The following is a 27,853-nucleotide window of genomic DNA, read 5'->3' on the forward strand; positions in this document are numbered from 1 at the left end:
CAGGCACAACAAAGCCACTTGGATTTTAGCTGCGCCAGCTGGCTGAGTCTCTAAGGGTTTGAGAAAACAAATACAGATGCTATTGTCAGGATGCCCAGGACATCAGACACTCTGCAGGTCGCAGGGGACCCTGGTCTCGAGATACATTACCACACACTTCCAAGTGAGTGCTTTAGAACGGACCCAGAGCTAAGAAACTGAGGAAACAGACAGGCCTGACAGAAACTCAGAGAAGTCCTCCCCACTTCCTCCCTTGAAGCTCCTCCCAGTGCTGGGGGGAAGCCTGGTACTCCTCTCCCTTGCTCAAATATCCCAACAATGCTGAACCCCGCCTCCCCCCTGCAGCTGGTCATGGCTGCAATGTTGCTCTAACTTTAATCTTGCCTCAGTTAAGCTGCTTCAATGCTGTGGTGTGTGGCTCTGTCTTCAGCATGTACATTGATCACTGTCACCCATCTGGGGATCCTCCTCTATGGCCACCCCAGCACAATGTGGCCCTCTATGGCTTTGTGTCTGAGACTTTGTGATGCTTTAGGTGTCCATGGCTTTACCATTACTCCTTTGCTAGTGCTCCTGACTGGGGCATTTCCATCTTCCCCACACAGGGAACATTTCAACCCATCTGAGGAAGTGTTCCTAGCAAGTCCTGGGTAGAGGCCCGGCATACTGCTGTGTAAGAACATCCCCCACACTCCCACCTGCCCCTAACTGAAGGACTCTCTAGCAGGCCTAAACACTGCAGGCAGGTCTTGCCCACCCCACTTCCTTCTCCCTTGCTAAACAGTTAGATTCCATCCCCAAAGCTAGCCCCCAAGGTCTATTTCCTTATTTAGCACTGACACATTCCCATCAAGGTCCAACAGTCAGTATTTGGTGACACAGGCTAATCTGTCCATAAGGACTTGCCAGTTTATCCTAGCACAGACTACCCTTGAAAATGCACTCCTGCAAAAACCACCTGCTGCTTCTTGCTGTCTGCCTTTTCCCAATCCAGAGGCAGCTCTACCTCTACCCCCTACCTCCACTCCACCCTCACCCCATCCCTCCATGGTAATTAATCTCCTTTGTGCTGAGAATTTGGTATCTGGGTGTGTTCTGCACAGACTCTGAAGGGACTCCCAACCCCTTCACCAACCAAGAATTTTCTGCCCCAAATGTCAAGAATGGCACCCGGGAGAAAAGCCTGCTTCCAGTCCTGCTGGCTTTGTGGCTCTTCCGTGTGCTGGCTCCCTTACTCCCCTCACTGGTCCACATCGGATGGATAATACAGAGCATGGAAGCAGCTCCTAGCTACATTCCTGCCTTCATTGTTGCCTTCAGTCTCCATCCCACCTGGCACCTTGTGGGGGAGGGGACAAGCTGATCTCCTGTCCCAGGCAGCCCAGAGAGGGAGGGAACTCCAGTTCTCAGACAGCTGAAGGCCTCAACTTTAAAAGGGTAAGAAAAAATGACCCTAATGACAATCTAGGGTTCCCAGGGAGCTAGCTGTGTGGTTTTTCTCTAGAGGAAACACCCAGCCCAGACCCAGGCCTGTGACAGGGTGATGATAAGTCACTGTGGGCCTGGCCTCCTGTTACTCATTCCACAGCCTGGCAGCAAGCCAGAAGAGGCTTCCACAAATGGGAGTTCCCAACATATGTGCAATCCTATTGTTTCCATCTGGCTTGGAGAGGGCTGGAGCTGGAGCTGGAGCTAAGCCCCTCCTTATCAACATAAGGTTAGCAGACCCAAATTCATCCCCTGTCTTTCTCTCTCTTGCTGTGGGGACTCCCTGAAATATCTTGGCAGTGGGGTGAGGGGGAGCCTGCAGGACTCACTGCCTCCCACACCCACACAGGAGGAGAGAGGGGGGCTCTTGTTGTCCACCGAGGCTCCTGCTCTCCATCAGCCATTCTTCCTCCCTTCCTGCAGGATCCAGAGGGATGCAAAGGAACTGAGCTGAGGCAACTAGATGTAGGAGTAACACCAGAATGAAGGCTGGCTTGACAGGGAATGGTGTGTGTGTGTGTGTGTGTTTCTCTCTGATCTTCAGAGGGATAGAGGAACCCCAAGAGGCCCTGGGCCTCAAGAGCACCTTAGAGTCAGAAGTCTCAAGATGCCTTATTGTGTGGGAAAAGGAAAAAGGACTCAAATGTCCTCACAGTTCCCATTTCACAGATGGGTAATTGGAAACTGATGACTAACATTCCCAGGGTGTTGGAAGCAAGCACAGGAACCTGGGCTGTGTGGTGTAGGAACCCGGGCTGTGTGGTATAGGAACCCGGGCTGTGTGGTGTAGGAACCCAGGCTGTGTGGTGTAGGAACCCGGGCTGTGTGGTGTAGGAGCCCGGGCTGTGTGCTGTAGGAGCCCAGGCTGTGTGGTGTAGGAACCTGGGCTCTGTGGCACTAATGGCCTTTGGTTGTAGAGAGGAAACAGCCAGAAATTGTGACCATAACAACACCAAATGCACAGGAGCAGAATCTGTAACCTTCCCCAGTATTACACCGATCTGTCACATCTCTCTCTCTGACAACACCGTGCTCACCACACTAGGACAGGGCTGGACCTATCCAGGCATGGAAGATGAGCGGGGTGAAGGAACCTCTTCTGAGCATACTCTCCTCTGACGCTCTGTCCCTGAAGATCTTATAAACCTTTTCCATGCCTCAGCCTCTTGCATGCTGAGTCTCTATAAGTCTTTCCATTTCATCTTCAGGATTATTATACCCAGTATATGGAAAAGCACTCTCACTGTTCAAAGTGACAGAGCTAATCACCGGGCACCAAAGCCGCACCCTCTGCTGCACTATTCGCTGCCATAGTCACATTTAGTGGAATTTAAATAAAACCTACAAGTTCAGCTCCTCCACCTGTCATCATGGTACACATCTATAATCCCCTTACATGGGAAATTGAGGCAGGAAGAACTCCTTGAACTCAGGGAGTGAGCTATGGAGTGAGATCTCACTTCAGAAAACAAAACACCAAGTTCAGTTCCTTGGTTGCACACCTCACACTTGAGTGTCACTTAGAGACATGGCTGGCAGTTAGCGTATTGGGTGGTATACTTGGACATTTACATCATTGCTAAGTGCTCTGTGGGGACAGAGCTGGACTAGCCTGCTTTATTGCACACCTGCCTTCTAGGGCACCTCGTCCTGTGACTCACCATCCACACAGCATTGTGGCCAGAACCCCACTGGACCTCACAGGACATGAAGTCCTTACTGCTAGAGCCCTGGAGAGGGACTTCCCCAGAGCTAATACTATTGGGAGTTGAGGTTGAGCAAGGATCCACTGACTTAGGACTCTGCTCTTAAGCATAGTTGAGCTGATAGATTTTAAAATTACAGAATGTTGTAAGTGTGGGCCTTAGGAAAATCTGACCCAACTCTTCCTTCTCAGACATGGTGACTAGGTCGATACAGGGGTGTGGCATGGCTCCTAGTCACAGACACCGAGTGGCAAGGTTCAGGGAGTACTCAGACAAACCAAAGATCACATCCTGATCCACAGACCTAAAACCCTGCGGCCCTGCTACCTGCTGGGCACTCTGTGGCTTCAGAGAAGAGTCCATGGGGAGCTGGAAGCTCTGATGGCTTCCCACGGCTTCTGCTCCCTCAGGTGGGACTGTAGCCTTGCTGTCTGATGGCCAAGGCTGGGGCCAGCCAGGACAAGACAGGGCCTAGGGCAAAACAGCAGTGTAACCCTTCACCAGAGTCCGGTTTCTGCTGCCTTAGCTACAGCAGGACAAACAACTAGGAGGCTGAATGCTGTGCAAATGTTTGCAGCAGAAAGGAAGCTGCGGAAGTCATGACTCACAGATGCTAAAGTGCTCCGAGAGGGGCCTCTATGGGGCAGGGCAGGATGAGAGATAGGGACTGGAGGTGGGGCTGGTAGAAGGACCATGAAGAGAGAAGGATGGGTTCACTTTCTTCATTAAACCAGCCCACATCAGTTTTCTGGGCATTGTCTTTTTTTTTTTTTTTTTTCTACAGCTTTCTTCTTTTCTTTTCTTTTCTTCTCCTTCTCCTTCTCCTTCTCCTTCTCCTTCTCCTTCTCCTTCTCCTTCTCCTTCTTCTCCTCCTTCTTCTTCTCCTCCTCTTCCTCCTCCTCCCCCTCCTCTTCCTCCTCCTTTTCCTCCTTCCTATGACTCTCATCATCCTCTTTCTCCTTCCTATGACTCTCATCATCATCATCATCATCATCATCATCATCATCATCATCATCATCATGATCATGATGTTTGCTCCTGCAACACAGATCAGGTTAGCCTGGTAGCAATCCTCCTGTCTCAGCCTCCTGAGTGCCGGGACTAGAGGCATGCACTACCATGCTCCACATCTCTATATATGACTTTAAAAGAGATGCCTGCAAATCCTAAGAGAAGAACATCATACAGGACTCTTGGCTGGTGCTCTTTGAAACTGTCATGTTTAACAAGAACAAAACAGGACTGAGAAGCTGTTACAGTCAAGAGGTGCCTTGGGGGCCATGAAGGTGATGCAATGTGGCATTCTGGAGAGACCCTGAGATGCAAAAGGTCACTGCATAAACCTGAGTCTCCATGAACCATGGACCTTAGGAGAATGCACTGGTGCCGGTTCATCTGTGATAGCAAATGCACATACTCTTGTGTGATGGTCGTGACTGGAAACTAGTTCTGATTCTATGCAACACCTCCTTGGTTTTTCTGTAAATCTAACATTATTCTAAAAGCACAAAGTTTTATTTATTAAAATGAAAAAATAAAAAGCAATGCCTATTATAAAGGTACACCAAAAGCTCATAAAAGATGGGTGGTCTGCTCAAGATCATAAAGGTTACTCAGTGAAGGAGGGGTAAGGTCAGAAACTCCACCTTCAAGAGTACAGTTCCCACAGGCTGCCTCCCTGATGCATCTCTAAAGAGGTAAACACCAGGACACTGTTCAGAAGGGTACCCTGCAGCCAAACACCTCTTGGTAGGTGTTCTGGGAGCCAAATGAAGGTGGAGGTGAAGTGGCCCACTTTAAGGGCCCAGAGAGCACAGGCCTGCCATTTGAATAGCTGTGTTAGCACTAGAAATCTTAAGCTCTCTCCTGGATCTCAGAGGCCTGCTGGGCACAGGATCTATCCCCATCAGCAGTTACAGAGTACAGAGTGGCTGGCCTCTGGGCTGGGCTAGCTGAGGCTCAGCCTTTCTTTTCCAGCCTTCCTTGAAGAAGGGCTGATGTTTTTCTATGGGGAGCAGAGAGAAGGCGGCTATCACCCTTGCAGCCATCTCGAGCCATATACCCTGACAAGAGACTTGTTTACAACAGCCTACAACAGCTGAGCACACTCTGATAACATCTTGTTTTAGATACCCAGGATCTTCCCTTGGGTGTATGAGACTTAAAGGTGTGAGACTTAAAGATGTGACTTAAAGGCGTGACTCAGAAGTGAGACATATAAAAGGCGAGAGGCAGACAGAAGAAAGTACTTAAGACTTGGAGCAAGAACTTGGAACTTGGAACTGGGAAAGAGACTAGCAGCTGGAACTAGGATAAGGACTTGAGTCTTATTACAGCTGGAACTGGGAATTAGGACCTGAGACTTGGTACTAGGAACTAGGGACTTGGAGAGAAGAAGAAAGACTGAAGAATAAGCAGGATTAAATCACACTCTGTCTGGTATCCATTCTTCGTATCCGTCCTCACTCTTTCTCTTGCTGAAACCCGACCTGCGGACTGGAGCAGCTTGGGGCCTGTAGGCTCTAACAATTTAGCCCCCAAGGCTTTTGGCGGTGCGGGTTCCAACACTGATAGTGCGGTTCTCAACATTTTGGCCCCCAAGCGTGGGGCAGAGCAGTCAGCAACATTTTTCTTTGCTGAGTCCATTCCTTGCATGACCATGTTCTACAATGCAGGTAGGAGTACCTCTGTGCCTCTGTGTGTGCTTGAGCACATGAATGCACACGTACACACAGACACACACACAGACACACACACAGACACAGACACACACAGACACACACACACACACACACACACACACACACACACACACACACAGACGCGTGAACACACATGGGAGGGGAGGATCACTTGAGGGAAGGCCAGAAGCTGAGCCTTCCAGGAATGCAGGTGAGGGACTGAGTAAAACACTTGAGGGCAGCCCGGTAAAGGGTGTAGGAGGGTATGGACAGATGCAGAAATGTGTTCACGTCTAAAAAGGCCATTTGCCTAGGCTCACTGGGTCAGTGAATGCATTTGGGTAGGAGATACAAATGGAGAAAATGAAACATCCTTGCCCAGCTCTGTTGGGCCTTGGACGAGGTAACTCCATTTAACCTGCAACCTTCAATCACGTAGCACAGGTAGAGGTCTCCACCTCCAGAGATTTAAATATTAATGAGTTATCTAAAGGCCAGGGGCATAGCTAATTAAGTTATTCCCTCCCTTTTTTCCCCTCCCTATAAAATTAAGCTCCCCTGGCCTTTGGCGGGGGAAGCGCATACCACCTACATCCATTTACCATGCCATGAACAATAAAAGCTTTGGAAAACGGACTCCACGTGGTGTCGCCTGATCTGCCACCACCAGGTTCCCAGCCTTTGGAAACTTGAGCCGCCCACCGCCAGCCCGCGGTGGCTGTACCAATGTGGGACCCTCTGCTGGTGGCGTGGGAAGCCTGCCCGGGACCCTGATGCCAGACCACCGTGGGACCCAGCCGCCGGACTCCCTCTTCCCCCCGCCCGCGAGATTTATTTCCCCACACAGCTCAGCACCGAGGATTCAGATCCTGTCAGGTTATAAAATGAGTGCAGGACTTGGTATCAGACCAGGGCTCTGACAATGACTAAGGCGCAGCCTTACATCGACCCTCCTGCCTCTGTGCTTCAGTTTTTCATATCCGCACAGCATGTGTGAAACTATGTACTTGGGATTTCGGATGCCACAGTGCAACCAAACCAAACAAATCCCAATGCTGTCTGAGTTAAGCATTGTTTCTCAGGTGATACCTCTTGCTCACCTACCAGACCAAGGAATGGAAAACAGCTAACTGTGGACAGGCTTGATTTTATTGAGTGATGGGTTGCTGCCACAGGGATTGAACCAAGGGCCTCATTCATGCATGCTGGTCAAGAACTGCACCACTCTCCCACCCCACAGTAAGGACAGTTGTAGAGGGCTGCATGCCACACATCGGTGGGCTCTGAGAGCATCTTATTTCTTTCTTTCTTTCTTTCCTTCCTTCCTTCCTTCCTTCCTTCCTTCCTTCCTTCCTTCCTTCCTTCCTTCCTTCTGCAGTTTGGGGAAACTGAGGTCCCTAGGATGCCTGGGCCAAGGTCTCCCAACTACTGACATTACTGAAACCCTTGTCTTTGCCACAGCCCTGTTCAGTTGCTCCTCAGCCGTTGAGGATTTGGAGATGTTGTTAACAACCCCACTGAGCCTGTGTCTCTGCCACAGTCCTTCTATTGCCTCTGAGCCTTGGGACTTGGCAATGGTACCACCCCTTCAGGATCTCATGCTCAGATGTCAACATAAGGGTGACAGTTCAGTAAGCCACATTTCGCCATCCATGATCTCATTAGAATCTTCTAGAATAAGAAGCCAAAAAAAAAAAAAAAAATCAAATGGCTCATCTGGTACTTTCAGGAACCTTAAACATTAGACCAATTACTGAGAAAGTTTAGGAAGGTTTAAATTTCTCTTTCCCACTAGGTTCTGGACATATAGTGAATAGTTCCTCCCAGGAGTTTAACCCTCGTGGCCTTTCCCAGACTGCCTGGTGGCACTGAAATGGGTCTTAACTCAGGTACTTGTTACATGCAGCTTGCCTTTAGGATGTGGGCAGACTTTTGAAGTAGCTGTGTATTCTTTGTTAGCACTCACCAACTGCTGTATTTACCTAGAACCTTCAAATGCTCTTAGGTTGGTCAAAATCTCAATCAACTTTCAACCGTAGCATCTCCAGTTCCTCTAACTAGTGGCTTATCCCCACAGAGCACTGGTCTTAGGCACCCTAGGATGCCTGGTCTGCTCCCTTTCCAGGGGAGAGATGGCAGAGAGGAGAGTCTTATTTTCTGCAGGTGAGAAAACTCTATGGAATTTTAGGAATACTCACTCATCAACGTTGTGTTCCAACAGGACCCTGGGTCCTGTTTTCTCTAGAGGTTGCCCTGTCCTGAGAATTTGCACAGGCTATCACATCTCCCACAGGGTGGTATTTTTGCAGGCCTCTTTCTAGGTAGGCCATCTTGGCATTTAACACACCAGTGCTGGGGTCAGGCCTCTTTCTCTGATTATGGTATAGCAATGTGCATCTGTAAAATGAGAGTGTTCAGGGGTATCTTAGAGTGTGGGCAAGCGTGGTTTAGTGACTGGCTTACTAAATAGTGGCTGCCATCAGTATGAGACCAGAACCCCTATGAAGTGGGCATGGGAAGGTGGTGAATTCTAGAGAACCAGCTTTGTTATAGTGAACTTGTCTAGGAAGCCCACTGAGGCAGATAGCAGGTTTCTGATTATCAGAGCAAGTAATCTGCCCCAAATAATTATAGGGTCATGTTTATTAGGTAGAAGAAAAAGTGTATGTGGATTCTCATTGCTGAGATTCACCAGAAGCCTAGAAAGTTTCAGAAGCTGGCGACCCTAGAGCCCTAATTCTCTGACAGGGCCTTTCCAACCCTGATCGATGCTCGGGTTAGTTTGAATTACATGATCATTACAATTACAGGACTGTTCACCATGGACACAGCTTGGCTTTCCCTAGTGAGCTTCTTCTGCAGAAAGCTACTGCAAGGTGGAGCTCGCCCTGATGCTTTCCACTTCCTCTCAGCAGTGAAAGGATTCCCCTTTTTTCACACTGAATCGCTGCCTCCTCTGGGACCTGTCTTGGACCTCACAGACCTTCCACCTCAGCACTGTGACTGGCTATGGGGGCATCCCCGGGAGACAAGATATCCAGGGAGCTTCTGGAAATGGAAGTCACAACACAGCTTGAGGAGAGAAGCCACAGAACTTGCAGTTGACAGCACAGCTTGCTCCAGACTCCACTACTTACCCAGGGCTCCTTGGCAGATGTCTGTGCGGGTGGCTCCTCCAATAATGAATTGGGGGTCAGCGCAGATCTCCTGGAAACAAATGCACAGAGCATGGTCAGCACAGTGGACAGGAGCCTCGGTTCTCAGTGGGTGTTTCAAACCCCTCCTCCTCATGCTGCTCAGTTCTGAGGAACGTTTCATAGTCCGACCTCCATGCTAGGAGGAGATCCATATGACCCCGCCCCATTGGCCCTTGTGTGTGGTGGGGGAAGGCTTCCAGGAAGTCATCAGATCTACACACTCTAAATTCCCTGCAGCCTGCTCCATTATAGTGTTTACCAGGGCCAGGGGATGCATCCAGCATTCCCTGCCAGGGGAACCTTCCACATTAAGTGGCCCCTGCCCACCATTCTGGCAGCTTCTCTTCTGGGCCTGCACACAAGAGGTGGGTTTACACCTTCTTCCTTTGCCTACATTTCCCACGTGCATTCATATTTCAATATTCACTTCCTCTCCTTCCAGGATGAAGCCTTTCCTCCTCATTTATCCCCACCCTCCCTTTTGAGTTCTGTCCTAGGGTTTTTGAGAACCTAAATCTGGTGACACTCATGGGTCCTCTTCCATCTTTCTAATGCACGTGCTTCTTGGAGACAGGCTGAATCCAGCCCTTCTACATCCTCCCAGCGCTTGGAGAATCCATGCGTTCTGCACCTGCTGCACAGAAACCACAGGGAGCCTTCTCTCTTGTAGCCTTGTAGGGACTCAAGATGGAGTCCTGTGGAGAACACCTCAGGAGGTAAAGTGATTGCTCAAAGCTTCACAGTTCCCCAGTGGTACAGACGACTGGGATTTGAACTCATTGGTGTCAAGTGCTAATGCCCTTATGCCTCTGGTGCGGTTGCTCTCTACAGCCAATGTGGAAGGGCTCAGGTCTCCAGCAGGCCCCTGTATGTGTTTCCAGATTCTGAAGAGCTCCATCCAAAAGCCACAAAGGAAGTTGGGGGCCCAAATCTAAGCTGGTTTGTAGGAGTGTCACATCTGCATAGTGTGGCTTTGACTTTTGGCACTATTCTGTCTACCAGGAGTCTTCTTTCCTGGGTGAAAGCTGGGTCTATCTTGGTAGCCTCCAGCAGCACAGCAGCTCACAGAGCATGCTCACTTCCCGCTTCTCCACCGGTCTTCCTGCTGGATGCAGGGCCAATGAGAAAGCATTTCCGTCTGAGCCAACTTTTCCCAAGGCCTGCAAGGCAAGCACTTAACCCCGGGGATGGAGCAGACTGATTTGGTTCCAAAAGCCTCTGTCATACTGATCATCCAGGGGCCAAGCTCTTTCCTGGGGGTGGGGGTGGGGGTGGGTGGGTGGGGTGGGGTACCATTATACTTCAGAGACTGCCTTGGGGTCTCCAGAGAAGTCCAGGTTCAGACTTCACAACCCAGATACTTTAGAAAACTGGGCCCCAATCACAGCTTGTGGAGCCTGGAATTAAACATGATGTAGTCATAGAAGAAAGGAGGGCAAGCTCAAGCTTCGATTCTGATAAGCCAGTGAGAATCTCAGCCTTGTCATTTATTGCATAAGGCCTAGGATGCTGGTAGGTTACTTGACATCCTGAAGCTTGTTCTGCATCTGTATAATGGGTTTGAAGGAGAAAAATGTACCTCCCACATAGGACTGTTCTCAGGGTCCGGTGAATGGCCTTGGCAAGTACTCTATTACAACAGTTGGGAGGACCTGATGTGCCATCCTCAGATGATGCTGGGTCTCTCAGCACTTTGACCTGGTATGGGCACTGCCCTCAGTGTGATTGTGGTCATTGTCTATCTCATCTCTTTGCAGTGGAGAATTCTCTTGCCAATGTTACGACATTCTCTCAAGAAGAGTTATCAGCCCCCCCTACACCCCCAAAATGGCTACCCAGGCTCCTTGCCTTCCCTGCTTTCTTTGGATTGGTTCATTCTTTCTCTGGGAGTTACCTCTAACCCCTTCCCCTCTCAAGATTCAACCTCTAGAAAACTCAAGTTGATCACAGCTGAACAACTCTTAAATCAAGCCACAAGTGCACACTTTCTCTCTCTCTCTCCCTCTTTCTCTCTCTCTTCACTTCTTTCTCCTTCCCTCTTCACTCTCCTGTCCTTTAGACATCCTTTTTAAATGAGTGAAACACCCAATTCCCTCCCATTTCTCCTCCTCCAGGATCTGAAGCCTGTCTGGTCCCTACCCCACCATCCATTGACCTTGTTTTATTTCAGTCTCCAATAACCGGCTAATGAATCCAGTGAGTGCATTTTTAAAAATTCCTGTTGCCTGGCCCCACCAAGGTCTGACGGGACAGGTTAGGACAGCTAGCCAGGCCATGGCTTCAGTCCTGATTTGTTCTGAGCAAGTTTGACATCCCCATGCTTCGGTTTCTTCAACTGTATGATGATGTGTGATACACAGCCTGTCTGCCCTAGGCAGTGGCCCTGAAGTTGCTCTGGAGCTCTGGTTTTCTACTCAGAAAGCCCACAGGCAGTATCACCTGTTGAAGGACTTTTTTTTTTTTTTTTTTTTTTTTTTTTTTTTGTCCTCTGTAGGCTTCAGAGACAGAAACTAAGTGTACTGTGCCTGAAATATAATAGGTGTTCAATAATTGCTCATCGACTGAATGGAAAGTTTGTGGCCTCAGATGTGTGTGGGTAGTGAGCACGCCTCAACCTTGAGTTCCTGCATTGACTTCCCCTCAATGATGTGCTGCAACCTGGAAATGTAAACCAAGACAATTCTTTCTTCCCTTCAGTTGCTTTTGGTTAGGGTGTCTCATAATCACAGAAATGATACTAGAATAAAAAGAAAGTTGTAAAACGGTATGCAAATGTGAGGAACACGTTCTCCTGTATGTGAATTGTCTCCCCAGTCAGGATGTCATCTGAGACTCACAATGACTGTTCATTCATTCACTCATTCTCCAAACAGTCAGCAGCCTGTTGTTCATGGATGTCTCAACGTCTAGGCTAGAGTAAGCACTCCCTAAATGCTGGTGAATGAATGAATGAGTGACTGAATGGATATTAAGAAGGGGCACTATCCTGGCAAGACACTGAGAGCACATGCCAAATAACACATAGTAGCTCAGCAGAGGAAGAAAAGTATGTGACTGCATTGGTTCATCGTGACAACTCCAGGACAGGAATGAGCACAGGGCAGAGAGTGGCAGGGTGAGGAGGGACTCTCTGAGGAGGAGACTTTGAAAGAATGTAAATGGGCCAGACTTGGGGAGAGGAGAAGGGCCAGAGAGACAACCTGGTGTTTCCAGGGAACTGAAACAGTGGTGGCTGCTGCACAGGGTGTGCTAGGCAAGAGAGAAAACAGAGAGGCCTAGGTTGTTCTTATGTGTTATCTTACTCATTTAATATTGAGACACAGTAGACACACTCTTACTTTGTAGCTCATGTTGGCCTCCAACTTACTGAACAGCCCAAGTTACAAAGTGTCTTGAGGGCTGGGATCAAGGGTGAGTATCACCACACCAACTGAGGTGAGGAAGAGAGAGCCAGTGACTCACCCAAGGTCCCCAGGTGCTTTGGATCCTACTCCACAGAGACACTTCTAGCTTCCTTTTCATTTATTTTTAAATTTGAGTCTCATGTGGTACAGGCTGGCCTCAAATGTACTCACTGGATAGCCAAGGTCAGCCTCCATCTTTTGTTGTTATTATTATTTATTTTGTGTGTGTGTGTGTGTGTGTGTGTGTGTGTGCGTGTGCGTGTGCGTGTGCGTGTGCGTGTGCGTGTGTGTGTGTGTGTGTGTGCATGTGTGCGCACGCGCACATGCCTACAAGACTGCATGTGTGCCACAGTGTGCATGTGGAGGTCAGAGAACAATTTCTGGGAGTTGGTTCTCCTTTTCCAGGTGGGTTCTATGATAGAACTAAGGTCGGTAAGAATGGCCCTTACTCAATGAGCCATCTTTGTGGCCCCAGGCTTTGAATTTCTGATCCTCCAGTCTCCGCCTCCTGAATGCTGGAATTACAGGCATACATTACCATGAACCTGATTTTATATAGTACTTGGGACAGATCCATGCTAAGTAAAGACTCTACTAACTGAGCTACACCCTAGCGAGTCTTGGGTGCTTTCAGACTAGAGTCAGGATAACAAAAGTGGCCTAGGAGAACCAAGAGTATGGAAGCAGGGTATAAATGTCCATTGTCCTAACAGGAATCTAGAAGTTTAGACTTCCTGTAGGTTCCCTGGAAAAGTCAAGAGAGGGTCCCATGGGATGAGGACCAGCAGGGCTTCACTGGAGACTACAAGGGAATGGGAAGGGCTTAAGGGCAGAGCCCCTGAGGGTTGGAACAAGAGCATCTCGGAGTTGAGCAGAGGTTGCTAGATCAGCAAATAATGATTAACAGGATTGTTGGAGCCCTTCAATTCTTTAAGTTATCCCTCAGTTCTTTAGTTAAGGGATCCTCTAACTGCACTTTGAGAAATAGGCAAGATCCAAGTTGGATCAATGTAACTACCAGACGTACTTGAGACTACCTATGTCAGCCAGCGCTAAGCTATGCCCACTCCTTGCCTCCCCTTCCCCGCCAGCAGTCCCGCGTCTTCTACCTTACTCCGACCTCCCCACTCCAACTTCTACAGCCGACCCTGTCACCATAGGAGTCCAATAAAAGTTTCACCCCAGCGGCCCTGTGTCCCTGCCGCTTTGCGAAGCCGAAGGCGGCCTCCAGGGCGTGTCCACTAATGGGACTTGGGGTCCCTTCCTGTGAAGCGCTCTGGGCGCAGCTTGGGGCAGGTCTACCGGGTGGGCCTCAGCCTGCATCGGGAGTCCCCTTAGCAGCTATCGCGGAGCACTACTAAGCCAGGACTACCGAGCCAGGGAGCCTGGGGCTCGCAGCCTCCTAGAACCCCGAGTGTCCTTCCAGGCCATCCCGGCCCTGCCGGTTCCCCTCGCGCTTCCTACCGTGGGCCGCTTCCATTCGATACCCCGAGTTTTGCTGGAGTAGGGCCCCAACTCCTTGAAGCCCAGGGACGACGGCAGGGCGGGGAAGGAAGGATCCTGGAAGAGCGCCCCGGCCTCCAGGCACTGGTTCCGCAGAGTCTCGTAGTCCTGGTTGAGGTACTTGATGGCTCTCTCGTGCGATCCCAGCCCCTCGGCCGCCTCGCGGTCTTTGGCCAGCTTCATCGCGATGCCCGCCATGGTACCGATCGAGATGGCGCACTGCACAGAGAGAAGGGTCGCAGAGAGGCGGGGCGCGGCACTCGGCTGGGGCGCGGCCCGGCCCGGGGCGCTGCAGCGGACTGCAAGAGCCGCGGCTGCGGGGGATGATTCACCGGCGAAAAGCGCCTGGGCCGCGCGCGGGGTGTGGCCTCCGTCTCTCCAGGCCTGCTCGGCGCCGGGCTCCGGACACAGCCAGCCGGTGACTTGCACCGCGCCAGCCCGACAGTGGAGGACTGCGGGGCCGATGCTGCCACCTTTGGACCGCTCCCGGGATGGCGGGGTCCGGTGGCAGTGAGGAGGGGGAGGGCAATCGCAAATTGGGGTGCGAAAGTTGAGACTCAGACCCCAGCCAGTGGGGAGGAACGCTGGGCGAAACTCAGCAATGAGTGTCCAGGAAACATCGGATGAGTCAGGCGCGGATGAGGGAGTGAGCGAGGCGACTAAGCCAGTTGCCACTTCACTGGGCTCAGGATCGAAAGAGAGCTCTGCAGGCTCTGGGCACACAAGCTAACACCCCAAACTCTGTGAGAAAAAATGGCTACGGATGTGTCATCTTACAGGTGAGAAACTGAGCCCCCTAGAAGCTCAAATATGTTACCCACATGAATTAAAGTTAGTCACTGGCAACACAGGGTTTTTAAGGTCCCAGGGCCTCTGCAGTTACTGAAGTTATTTGTGCATAAGTAGGGTTGTGCAATTTGGCAAAAACCATTCATCTTTGTTAAATCTAAATTTCAAGAAATGGAGGAAAGTGTGTGGTTTTAGCATGTGTAGCCTCCCATATCACCCTGGGCAAATCGACACTAGAATAATAATGTGCCGCTTATTTAAAACTCTGATTTACCTGGGAGGATTTATTAAGTTGCTGCTGGGAGAGCATTTAGAACAGAGCCCCTGTTGATGGCCAGTCCCACTGCTCTCTCCAGGGAAAGCTCACACACAGAACATGGTTCTGGAATGAATACTGGATGGGCTTAGTATCTGCTTGTGCTATGAATTATTTAAAGCACGGGTTCTCAACTGGAAGCAACCCACACCTACCAGTGTGACCCAAGAGGCTTTTGACCCTAACTGCAGACCTTATTCATGTTGTCACAACTGGGACAAAAGAGGCTGTTGGCCTCTACTGGGTGGAAGCTGGGTACCACACTGAAGGATGGTCGGGTGGAGGGCATGGCCCTACAGAGAGAAAAGGAAGAACAATGTAGTCTGAAATGTCTCTGTACCAGGCTGAGAATCCCTGGTTTGGACCTCATCTTGGTTCAGCATTGCATGGTTTCTGAGATAGTTTGTAACTCTGGAAGTTTCAGGAAGCTGTAGCAACTTGAAATATCTATGTAATATGCAAATGACTCTGTCCCTGGAGGAATCAAAGTGTCTGTCTCCCTGTGGCAAAGCCAGGGGTTGTCTGTCTGTACTGCTACCTCACTATTCTCCCCTGTGCATGACAAGTGTTTGTCTGGTGTCTTCCCCCCAGTTTCCTTTTGAATCCTGAGCCTAGAAGGAATCAGGGTGAGGCCAAAGGAAATCAAATGGTGAGGAAAACTGAACAAATCCCGGGAAAGGGCTGTGAGGCTTAGAAACCATCACGCTGCAAGCAAATGCTTGCTAGTGAGCATGGCGACCCATGTCTTTAAATCCCAATACAGGGGAGGCAGGGACAGGCAGCTCTTCAGGAATTCTAGGCCAGCCTGGTCTTTATGGAGAGTTCCAGGCTAGCTAGGGCTACACAGCAATACCCTGTCTAAGAAACAAAAGCACAAACAAAACATGACATGTCTGGTTATTCCATCTGTCTTTGTCAAATAAAATTTTTTTAAATGTATTCATTTTGTATCAATATGACAGCCATTTTAGCTCTAAGAACGATTCATCACTGTATTAGCCTCCTCACTGTGTCTATTCTTGTCTTTAACCGGGTGTCCACTGTTGCCCAAGGCTGACCCAGTGCTTCACTTGCTCAAACTTTACTTGGGGCTCTTTCTTTCTTTACTGGTTCCCCAGCTCTGCTTCCTCCAGACTGGTGCACACACAAATGAAACAGAGGGCTTCCCGCCCACCTCTACCAGCCTCTGGGAAGGGGCTGTCCATAGCCAGAACATTCCCCTGCTTAGCTAGTCATTTCCCAGTGTTTCTCCAGCTTCTCTTCCAGATTCTACCTGACTCTGTTTGTCCTTCCTCTGCCACAGAAAACAAGCCTCCTCTCCCCTATTCTTCTGTTAGAATCTGAGATGCTTGCAGAGTCTTGAGAGAGGGCCATTCTGCCCAGGACCAGGGTCTTTCTTTGGAAAGACAATCTCTCCCTACTTACATTTGACTTTGTTTGATATCCTCCATCTTCAGGTTTCAGCTCCTAGCACGTTGCCTGACAGGCACACTGCTTGTCACCAGGCTCTGTCTTGTCTTATGTGACTGAAAGAATTGAAGTCTACCACAGTAGTCTTTGGTAGTTCAGGGGTTTTCTATGCAATGGTTTTAGAAGCTTCACAGTACTTTCCTGGGAGCTTTTATTTTTTCCACTATCTCATTTCCATTGGCCCTACCCTGATTTCTTTTGGGCTTGGGGCTCTTGGAGAAAAATTTGTCCCAAACCTGCTGTAGCAGGAAGTTTGGTTCTCTGCTGAAGGAAGTTCCTCCTCCCTGGCAGCTGGAGGCTAGTCCTCCCTCCCCAATCCTTCTAGCTACAAATGCCTGGGCAGGCTACACCCATCACTGCTGTCAAGTCAGCAACTTGCAAGACTGAAGCTTTACAAGGCTGAGGTACCAGAATGTCTCTTCTCACCCAGGGCTTCCTCTTCCAATTTAGTGACACTCTTCATGGTGCACTGTGCATGAAGCACATTCAGGTACTGCAGCCAACTTAGTTTGTATGCATAGAACTCTGCTCCCCAAAGGCCCCAGACAGTCTAGAATTACTGCAATAGAGTAATGACTGACCTCACTATTTGGACAAGGACCAGCTTGTAATCTGAGTCAACACTTCTTTATGCTTCTCAAAGCTTCCCCTGCCATGTTTTCTCAGGGGAGCTGGCCTAGTCTTTTCTTTCTGTGGCCACATGATCCCTGTCAGGGAACCATAGAGACATACACAGATCCCTCTTTCCAAATGAGTCATCCAGCCCAGAAGGATAGCGGTGAATCAGAAACAGCTGGCATATCTGGAATGTGAGAGACAGGAAGAAAATGAGGGGGGGGGGGCAGTTTTTTGTTGCACTCACAAACTTTACAGCTGGCCACAGGAAATTCCCACTCTCCATTTGAAGAGGGCAGCAGCTGACACGTGATGGGAGTAAGCCTTACTCTGAAACCCTAGACCATAGCAGGACCTCCCTTTCTGACTTCAGACAGCAAAGGACAAGGCAGGTGGACCACAAGGCAAACCTATGCTTTCCTCTTCTCTGTTTCAGGTCTGTGGTATGAGTCCAAAGCGGATCACAGACAAGATGAATTCTACTGTGTTACTGAAATCCACTTGGAGCTGTAGTTCACTGGTAGAGCAGTTGTCTAAGTGTACATAGGCCTGAGTTCAGTCCCCTGTATCAATGTGCAGGAGACGAAAACAAAGGACCCGGTTTTGTGTGCCAAGTTTGCTTGAGCATTAATGTACCCCCAGGCTCAGATGGTGAATGCTTGGTCCCCAGCTGGTGACACTATTTTGAGAAATGGGAGAAACTTTAGCACACAGGGCTTAGTGAGAGGAAGAAGTCACTGGAAAGTGAATGGCCTTTGAAGGGTATACATGGCCTTCAGGTTCTTCCTCTCTGATTGCTTCCTGTCTACAATGAAGCAAACAGCTTTCTCCTCTGCAGCCTCCTGCCTCCACAATTTTCACCTTCACCTCAGCCCTATAACAGTGGAACCAGCTGAACACAGACCGAACTCTCTGGAAGCCTGAGCCCATACAAGTCATTCCTGCCTTTAACCTATTCTTCCATGTGCTTGTATCACAGCTATGGAAAGCTGAGTAGCACGGAGTGTGATTTCCTTTTCTCTGGAGACATTATATTTATTAGGATGTATTCTTCCCTCAAGACTGCAGTGTACCATGAAGCAGACAGGGCTCCAGGAGGGTGTTCAAGAGCTGAAGGAGAGATCACGCAGGTTCTCTTTAATGTTACAAAGTGTGAAAAGGACTGGGACTAGAAGGGAGAGGAAACAGTTTGAATCAAGTTCCAGATGCCCAGATGCATTCTGAGCTTTTGCCCATGTCTCCAGCCTGTACGTGGGGCCACAGATGAGGCCACACCTTAGGCACCAATGCTCTCTCTCAGAGGGGTCTTCATAGGAGCATCTCTTAATGGCAGATTTGCTAAGGATAAATTACATCTTCGCTTGTGGGATCTCTTGCCATTTTCAAAATGCCAGCCCCGAGCCCCCATCTGTGTCCTTCTCATACCTGATCATTTTTGTCAACTTGACACCAACTAGAGATAACTGGGGGCTGGGAGACCTTGTTTGAGAAATTGCCTCCATCAGATTGGCTCCTGGGCATGTCTGAAGGGTGTATTTCCTTGAAGACTAGTTGATAGAGGAGGGCCTATCCCACTGTAGTGAGTGCTATCCCTAGACCTGGGGTTGTATAAATGAGGCAGCTGAACATAAGCCTAGAAACAAGCCAGTGGACAGTGCTTCCACAGACTCTGCTTCAGTGCTTACCTCTAGGTTCCTGCCTTGAGACCCTGCCCTGACTTCCCTCCAGGATTGATGTGGTGGTTAAAAAGTATGGCTTTCATAGACTCATGTGTTTGAATGCTTGGCCCATAGGAAGTGGCACTATTAGGAGGTGTGGCCTTGTTGGAGGAAGGGTGTCACTGTGGGGGTGGACTTTGAGGTTTCCTCTGCTCAAGCTACAGCTAGTATGGCATGCAGTCTCTCTTTGCCATACTAGCTGTATGTAGTCAGTTTTCTCTGACTGTGCATCAAGATGTGGAACTCTTGGCCACTTCTCCAGCACCATGTCTCCCTGCATGCCACTATGTTTTCTTCCTTCCTGATGATAATGGACTAAACTTTTGAAACTGTAAGCCAGCCCTAATTAAAAAAAAATTTTTTTTTTAAGCCAGGCAGTGGTGGCGCATGCCTTTGATCCCAGCACTTGCAAGGCAGAGGCAGGTGGATTTCTGAGTTCGAGACCAGTCTGGTCTACAGAGCTACAGAGTGAGTTCCAGGACAGCCAGGGCTACACAGAGAAACCCTGTCTCAAAAAACCAAAAAAAAAAAAAAAAAAAAAAAAAAAATTTAAGAGTTACCATGGTCATGGTGTCTTTTCACAGCAATAAAACCCTAAGACAATGAAAATGTAGGGTGAAATAAACCTTTTTTTCCCCCACAAGTTTTGCTTAGTTGGTACTCTATCAGAGCAACAGAGAAGCAAATTAGGGTGTCTGCTCAAGTGGGGACCCACTGCCTACTTGGCATAGTCAGAGTTGTTACAAGTATCAGCTGATAATGTCTGTGAATTGTTTGGGAAACAGCAGGACCTTAGGTGTTGCACCATTACCTCCATCATCGTCACCGCCATTGCCAGCAGCCACAGCAATGTCACTTCTATGTAAGAGCACACGAGTGCTGCGCTGATTCTCTATCTTCATAGTCCCTGATGAAGGGATCAGATACAGCGATTCATTGCCTGCCCTATGGGAGGCACCACAGGGTACCAGAGGGGTGTGGCCCTGCACTGTTCCATCTGTAGTATCCCAATCCTCCAAATCAATGTTTCCAACCAGAACAACCTTTAAGCAAAAATAGCCCCAAGACTATCCTTTGCAGCTCCATCTACCATCTGCAGTTTTTCAGTCCCGAAGTCCCTCCCAAGTAGAAATTCTAGAACTATTCAAATACATGCTCAAGTTTACAAGGTAAGAGGCCAGTGTGCTAATTGGTCATTTGGCTCCTGAGTGTATAGCCTGGATGGTCAGCATGTAATTTCTCCCAACATGCCAAACACATCAGTGCCAGATTCTCACTGCTTCTAGTAGCCATCTTCACTGTAAACGTCCCTGGGTGTATTAACACCAAATTACCTCCATTACTCTTATGAGAAAGTACATGGAAAAAGCCTCCCAGTGTTTTGATTCTAGCTTGAGGAATAACATCTATCCTAGCAGTGGGAACATGAGGTGTCTTATCACATTCTATCCATGGTCAGGAGGCAGACATGAATTCTGGTGCCCAGGTAGCCTCCTGCTTCTCCCATTTATCAGTCTGGAACCCTTGCCACTGGGAAGGAGCCACCCACATCCAGAGTGGGTCCTCCTTCCCTTCTGGAAACATCCTCAGACACATCAAATCCATGCAAGTTAACAATGGAGGTTGAGCACTGCACTGGGCTTGCTCAGTTATGATGTCAGGACATTTGCAGTTACAGGAACATGGTCTACCTGGCCTCTTCATCCAATTCCATTCCTTTTTTTCAGTCAAAGGTGAGTAGGCTCATCGCCAAGAAGTGATACTGAAAACACTGAATAGCTTCTTGTAGCATTGTATGCTACGATAGTGGAGAGGAAGCTGATATTGGTCTTGGAGCAGGAAATCTGTCAGCCATTAATCAGTCAGTGGATGTTGAAGGGATCATATGAGGGTTGCAGATAAGGGGCTGAGGGGCGAGGACCCTGGAATAGTAAAGGGTCAGGAAGGGGCTGGGAGAGCCAACTAACAAACTAGTGAGTCATCTTTCCGCCCTTCTGACAAAACATCTAAGACAACCAACTTAAAGGAGAAAGTTTATTTCAGCTTCTGGTTTCATAGGCTGTTTTATGGTCACTTGGGCCTGTGGGTTTGAGCTGATGGTGGCATACTATGTCATAGCAGGGCTGACTATTCACTGCCTGGCCTCCAAAAGCAGAGAGAGGCAGGAGAGGCTGGGCTCTCAATAGCCCCTTAAGGTGTATGCTCCTAGTGACCAAATGTACTAGCTTCTTTTCTGTTGGTGTGATAAATTACCATGAGCAAAGCAACGAATAGGATGAGTTTATTTAAGTTTATGGATACAGAAGGATAAAGTCCATCTCAGTGGAAGTCGTGACAACAAGTGACAGCAGGAGCAGGATTCTGAGAGGTAATATCTTCAACTGCAATCATAAAGTGAGGTTATAAACTCAAAATTTACTCCCTCTCCCCAGAGACAAACTGCCTCTAACAAACCTAAAACCTAAACCTCCCAAACCTCAGTAAACAGTGCCATCAACTAAGGATCAAGTGTTTAAATATGTGAGCCTATAGGGATTGTGGTGTTTTCAATAGGAATATCCCCCATAGGCTCATAGGTGCTTGGTCATTAGAGAGTGTAGTCCTTGAGAAGGATTAGGAGGTGTGGCCTTGTTGGAGAAAGTGTGTCACTGGGGTGGGCTTTGAGGTTTCAAATGCTCAAGCCAGATCCACTGTCTCTTCCTGCTGCTTGCCAAGCCAGGTACTTCTCCAGCTACCTCAGCTACTTCTCCAGTACCATGTCTCTGTGTGCGCTGCCATGCTTTCCGCCATGATGATAATGGGCTAAACATCTGAATGTAAGCAAGTTCCAACTCAATGCCTTTTTTGAATGAGTTGCTATGGTTACAGTGTCTCTTCACAACAATTCAAGATAGACCTATACAGGGATGTTTCCCAATCAAACAATCAAATTTCCTCCCACTGGGCTCCATCTCCTAACAGTTCTAATGTCTTCTGAAAGTTCTGTACTCTGGCACCTAGCCTCCGCCCTATAGGCATTTGATAAGCATTTAAAATCCAAACCAGAAGCTAGAGCTTCTTAACCAGATGTCTCTGGTTAAGAGTACTTGTTGCTTTTGCAGAGGGCCTGGGCGTGGTTCCCAGAACCCATCCACAACTCCAGTTCCAGAGATACAGTGCCCTCTTCTACAGGTACCAAACATGCATGTAGTGAACATACATACACATAAGCAAAATAGTCACACACATAAGATAAAATGAACAAATAAAAAAATCTAAACCACAGCAATCACCTAATATGCTAGGTCTTACCTTGCCTCTGCTCTCTGCTGCGTCTGCTTTATTGAGACATGGTCCATATGCTTCCTCTGCTTTCTGCTGTGGTCTCCCTGGGGTCAGGTATTATTTTCTTATTGTTATTGACCTGCCTCAGTGACATAGCATAATTGCTGAGGTCTCATTCATTGTAAGGCTTTGATTTCAAACACCTCTCTGGTCCCAGCTCCTCCTCAGTGAGCCCTTTGGTATCCATCCATCTGCCAGGGGGCCACTCAGTGAGCACACTAAGAATTTGTTTGACTGTGGATCTGAGCTGGTATCTTTGTCTTCTTGGGCCTTAGTTTCTCTGTGTGTGAAAGAGGGGTCATAGTGCTGACAAAGTGTTCAGTGACTCTCAGGTGGATGACGGCTTACAGACAGAGCTCAGGTTGCTGATGCAATGCAGAGGTGGGCTTGCATTAACCCCGCAGACAAGGATGGGTCATACCAGGGATGCTTCACAATGTGAGATATGCATCACAGAAACCAGGACTAGACAGAACTTTAAAGGTTCTCTAGTTGCAACTTGGTTCTGTAAAGCAGCCCGAGTCTCATGACACATCAGTGGGCAGTCTCTGTGTGTGTGTGTATCTGTAACTTTTTTTTTTCACAGCCAAGTGATATTGGAAAAGATTTCACATTCACATTTCACATTCTTGATGATCCATAATGCTGTTTATATGTTAAGGACTCTGATGAGTCCTATAGCAAAGAATTATGCTTAACTTTGTGTACCTATTTGTGTCCTCTAGGCACAATGTTCCTTTCCAAAAATAAAAAAAAGTAGAGGTTGTGGTTGTCAACTTGATACACCTGGGTTGAAGAACTGCTTCCATAAGAATGGGTGTGACATGTTCTTGGTTGCTAATTTATGTATGAGGGCCCAGCCCACTGAGCAGTTGCCACCCCTAGGCAAGTGGCCTGGGTTGTATGAGAAAGGTAACAGAGAGCCAGAGGGAGCAAGCTAGGAAGCAGTGTTCCTCCTATCTTGGATTCCTATCTTGGTTTCCTTCTGTGATGGATTATAAACTCTAAGCCAAACAGATTGTCCCAAGTTGCATTTGGTCATGATTTGTATCTGAGCCACAGAAAGCAAACTGGAACAGAGGCACGAGAGATCCAGGCATGGTGATTTAATCTGTAATCTCAACTCTTGGGAGGTTGGACAGGGGCATTGCTATGAGTGTGTGACCAGCCTGGGCCTGAGTAAGCCACTGTTCAGAATACTAAACAAGAAAAGATGCTTTGGGGGTACCAACTGTGAGAATATAGAGAACAGGAGGTGGGGAAGCCTTCTGATTCTAAGGAAGATCTTACAGAAACAAAGAAGATAGAGAAGAAAATATCGTAGGGCAAAAAGACACAATGTAGCTCGGAGGAAAACAAAGTAGCTGCGAGGAAACTCCACTGGAGTCTCCAGAACAATAGCGGCTTGCTTGGTGGAGATCTGCATGGGCTGCAATTATTACCAGTCCAGAACCTCTGTGTGCTGTCACTGGTGGAGCAGCATGGGGAGTCCTCTTCTCAAAGGCATGGCACATATTCATTCATTAGATCATCTCGGTAGCCCTGTGAGCCATGTCTTGCCATCGTTGCCAATTATAGTTGAGAAAATGGAGGCGTCTAGAGATTTGTTTGCTTTCTTTGGACCATGCAGCCAGGGAGTTGTGGCTCTGGATTGTGAAGGTGGGCTGCACCAGGAATTCTGACCTCAATGAAAGTAGGACTAACATTTACATCAGTCCGAGGGGAGGGAGAAGCTAATGCCCTGAGCTCCCTGTCAGCACACTGTGGACTGCAAGGCTGGATGTCACTAGTCACTTCTGTGACTACCAGACACTCTGCCCCTCCCCTGCCTCTCCCAGCAGACCCTTCTCTCTTCTCTCCGGGTTTTTTTTTTTCTGTCCTGGATACACTGCCTTAAGCACACCCCCCAACCCGCCCCCCACCCCCCCTTCCAACACACATACATTTCCAACACACACACACACACACACACACACACACACACACACACACACACACTCACTCACTCATCCTCTTTCCCTGCGCTCTTGTCTTTGAGTCTTTTGCCTTTTCTATCTCAAAACCCGCCTGGGTTTTTTACTTGCCATCGGGGTCATTTGTGAATACTGCTAGAATCTTGGGGGATGCTTCCGCTGGTAGAGACTCCCACCCTTCCTGTCCCTCCTCCTGTTCTTCCCTCCCCACCCCCTCCCTTTCTCCTTCCTTTTCCCTTTATACACCCAAGAAGGAAATTTATTTCCTATGGACTTGGAGTAGACGGTTCACTAGAACCTTAGCTTGGCCTCTCAGGCCTGGTTAGAGGAGGTTTAGTGGTGCCCTTCATCCTCCTGGAGGATCTTAAGTCCTGGGGAGAGGTTCCTTGCACCCAGCCCTTCTGGAGAGGGAGCCTGTGAGTTGTAATGCTGCTCATCCGGGGCTTTTTAAGGCTCTGCCCGGCAGCACCTAAGAGAGAAGAGGGAAACCCTGCCTGCGGCCAAAAAAGGGAATAATCTGAGAGGAACCTCAGAGCTGAGCCTGGGACTTAGTCACGCTCAGCTATGTGTCTCCGCAGCTTCGGACTCGGAGCACGGGTTTCTTAATATTCATAAAAGAGGTTCTGAGGGGGTCTGGAGGGCAGGACCTTTCTGCTCATCTAGTTCACTATGTGTGGATGAACAGCAAAGGCTGATGACAGACAGTGAAGGAGGACTTGCTGTCAGCTGGGGATGGGGTTTTCATACTCCCCCGAGACAGCTCACAGGGCCTCGGCTCCTCGGGCTGTGCCCAGTCTGACTGGACTAAGGGTGTGGTTGAGGCCCAGTACAGAGCAGGTTCTGCAGGGAGGCCTCAGTCTCCTGACTCATGCTCAAAAGGGAGTGCCTTGGCACTAATTGAAATGCAAATCACACCAGGAGGGGGAGCTTTCCCACTTGCCTTCTGAGGTGTGAGCTCATAAACCGGAAGGCACTTGTGGTGAGTGAAGCTGTTCTCTTAGAGTTGTAAAACTGAATTCTGTTCAGTGTTTTATTATTTTTATTTATGTGTGGGGAGGGCTGCATGTGCCTCTTACAGAGACCAGAGGAGGACAGGGGGTGTCTCCCTGTACCACTTTCTGCCTTGTTCACCTTCTGTTGAACCTGGAACTCACTCGAATTTGTCAGCTAGCCACGCCAGCAAACCCTAGCTATTTTCCTGTCTCCACCCACCTCAGTGCAGCGGTTACTGGTGTGTGCAGGGCCACTCCCAGGCTTTAGGTGGGCGTTGCAGTCCGAACTGCAGTTCCCATGCTTGCACAGGAATCCTGCACCGTAAGCACGTTTAACAACCCAGCCACCTATCCAGCCCCATTAGCTCTTTCTATATGTCCCCTGGTGCCACAAAAAATCTGCCGGATTGTCCACTAGTCTGTGGATTCCTCTGCTCTCTCTTCTTTCTTTCTTTCTTTTTTTTGGAACTAATTTTTTTATTAATATGTATTAGTTGTACAAAACAATTGGTTTCATTGAGACATTCTCACATATTCACATAAAGGACTTTGATAAGTGTCCCACTGCCCCATCACTGTCTCTCTTGTGTCTTTCCCTCCCTGCTCTTATTCCCCAACCTGGGTTCCTTCTAATTATTATTATTATTATTATTATTATTATTATTATTATTATTATTATTATTATGTTCTGGTTCTGAAGTTGAATGTAGTGGCACCTGTCTGTAATCCTGACACTCCAGAGGAGAAACACTGATCAGAAAAAACATGTGTGTGTGTGTGACAGAGAGAGAGAGAGGAGAGAGAGACAGAGAGACACACACACAGAGACAGAGAGACAGAGAGAGATAGAGTCACAGAGAGAGACAGAGAGAGACACAGAGATAGAGAGAGACACAGAGACAGAGAGAGACAGAGAGATTGCCCAACATGATGATCTCTTGTCTCATCATTTACCTGAAAACAATACAACTTCACTCTTTGTGGCTGGGTAATACTCCACGGTGTAAAGGCAGCACATTTTCTTTGTCCATTCATCCACCGAGGGCCTGACTCCTAGGCTGCCTCCCTGACCTGGCTGCTGTGAATGGTGCATCACAAGCATGGTGTGCAGGTCTCTATTGTAAGCCGACTTACATCCCTGGGCTTGATTTAGATAGATCTTGATATAGTAGTTCTATTTTTTTTTTTTTTTTTTGAGGGGCAGCACTGATTCACATAGTGGATTCACTAATTTATTTCTACAGCAGCCTATCATACCTATCACATCTTTTCTTGATGATAGTTATTCTAACCACAGTGAGATGGAGTCTATGTAAATTGTCTGGTGGTTCAGGATGCCAATGTGTTTTGTATGTTTATTGGACATTTTACTTCATCTTTGGGGACTGTCTATTCATTTAATTTGTTCATTTATTGATTGTATTTTGTATTTTATTTTTTGTGTTCCTTATAGGTTCTAGGTATGAATTCTCTGTCAGTTGTATAGCTGACAACTCTCTCCCATCCTGCAGGCTCTCTTCACTAAGTTAATTGGTCCCTTTGCTGTGTAGAAACCTTTTAAGTCGATTCAACCCCCATTTGACAATTCTTGCTATGTCTTCCTGAGCTAGGAGCGTTTTTTTTTTTTGTTTTTTTTTTTGTTTTTTTTTTTTTTTTTTTTTTTGTTTTTTTTTTTTTTTCAGAAAACCCCTTGCCGGAACCTGAATCTTTTGCCCCATGGGTTCAAGCTTTTTTTGTTTTTGTTTTTAAATATATATTTTACATTAAGGTCTTTGGTCTATTTTGAATTTATTTTTGTGCAGGTTGAGAGACAGTTTTATTACTCCACCATGAATATCCAATTTTCCCATTTGTGAAGGGGCTGTCTTTTCTTCAACTTACATTATTGCTACAACTGTCAAAGATGAGGTAATTCTAAATCCCAATAGTTGACTGTCAAGATTAACCAACCATTCTAGGGTCCCTTCATGGTAAGAGTCTTGAGGAAGGTAGAAAGGACATACTGTGACACAATAAAGGCCATATGCACAGCGAACTCATAGCCAATGTCAATGTCAAAGGAGGAACAACTTTTAAAATCAGGATGAGACAAAGTTTCCATTCTTCTGCTCTTATATCATCTTAACTAGAGTGGTAAGACAGGAGAAAAGGAGAAAAGATACAAATTGAAAAGGAAGAAGCCAAAGTATCAGTTTGTAGATAACAGAATACTTTAAAAAAAACATTATTTACACTTGCCATGGAAACACATTTCTGTGTGTACCTGCAAGAGTGTTTTCAGAAAGCTTTAGCTGAGTACAGAAGACCCACCTTGAATACAGATGGCATTGTTGCGTAGGTTGGTGTCCTAGGATGAATAAAGAGGAGAAAGTGAGCTGAGTATCAGCATTTATCTCTCATTGTTTCTTGATTTCAGATCAGTTGTGATGCTTCATGCTCTTGTTGCCATGACTTTCCAATTGTGATAAACTGTATCCTTGAACTCTGAGCCCAGACAAACCCTTTCTTCTTTAAGTTGCTTTTATCAGGGATTTGATCTCAACAACAGAAGTAACCGATACAGATGCTGAACTTCATCATAGTCCTTTTCTGCATATGTTGGAATGTGTTGGGGACCGCACTAGCCCCAAGTTGGGGTGGCCAAAATAAATGTTGCAGCCCAGGCAAAATGTTGAGG

At 48.0% G+C, this 27,853-nt stretch overlaps 1 protein-coding gene, 1 long non-coding RNA gene and 1 pseudogene across 4 annotated transcripts in view; 2 read left to right on the top strand and 1 right to left on the bottom strand.

Moving 5' to 3' along the window:
* Positions 1-14,380, bottom strand: part of Capn2 (calpain 2) — a 50,395-nt gene extending 36,015 nt beyond the window's left edge. For all 3 annotated transcript variants that reach the window (XM_034519954.2, XM_076914639.1, XM_076914640.1), the window contains exons 1-2: positions 13,941-14,380; positions 9,013-9,082 (exon numbers count right to left, since the gene is read on the bottom strand). In XM_034519954.2, coding sequence (XP_034375845.1) covers positions 9,013-9,082; positions 13,941-14,177 — 307 coding nt within the window. In that variant the 5' untranslated portion in view covers positions 14,178-14,380. The remainder of the gene's footprint in view (positions 1-9,012; positions 9,083-13,940) is intronic.
* Positions 14,381-14,621: 241 nt separating this feature from the next.
* On the top strand, positions 14,622-18,087 carry LOC143434757 (uncharacterized). Its single transcript, XR_013104516.1, has 2 exons — positions 14,622-14,758; positions 17,606-18,087. It is a non-coding gene; the product is annotated as an uncharacterized LOC143434757 (long non-coding RNA).
* A 2,482-nt stretch (positions 18,088-20,569) lies between these two features.
* LOC117721386 (guanine nucleotide-binding protein G(s) subunit alpha pseudogene) overlaps positions 20,570-27,853 on the top strand; it is a 38,705-nt pseudogene continuing 31,421 nt past the window's right edge.

Source organism: Arvicanthis niloticus, chromosome 16, assembly GCF_011762505.2.
Source record: "Arvicanthis niloticus isolate mArvNil1 chromosome 16, mArvNil1.pat.X, whole genome shotgun sequence".
NCBI classification, from domain to species: domain Eukaryota; kingdom Metazoa; phylum Chordata; class Mammalia; order Rodentia; family Muridae; genus Arvicanthis; species Arvicanthis niloticus.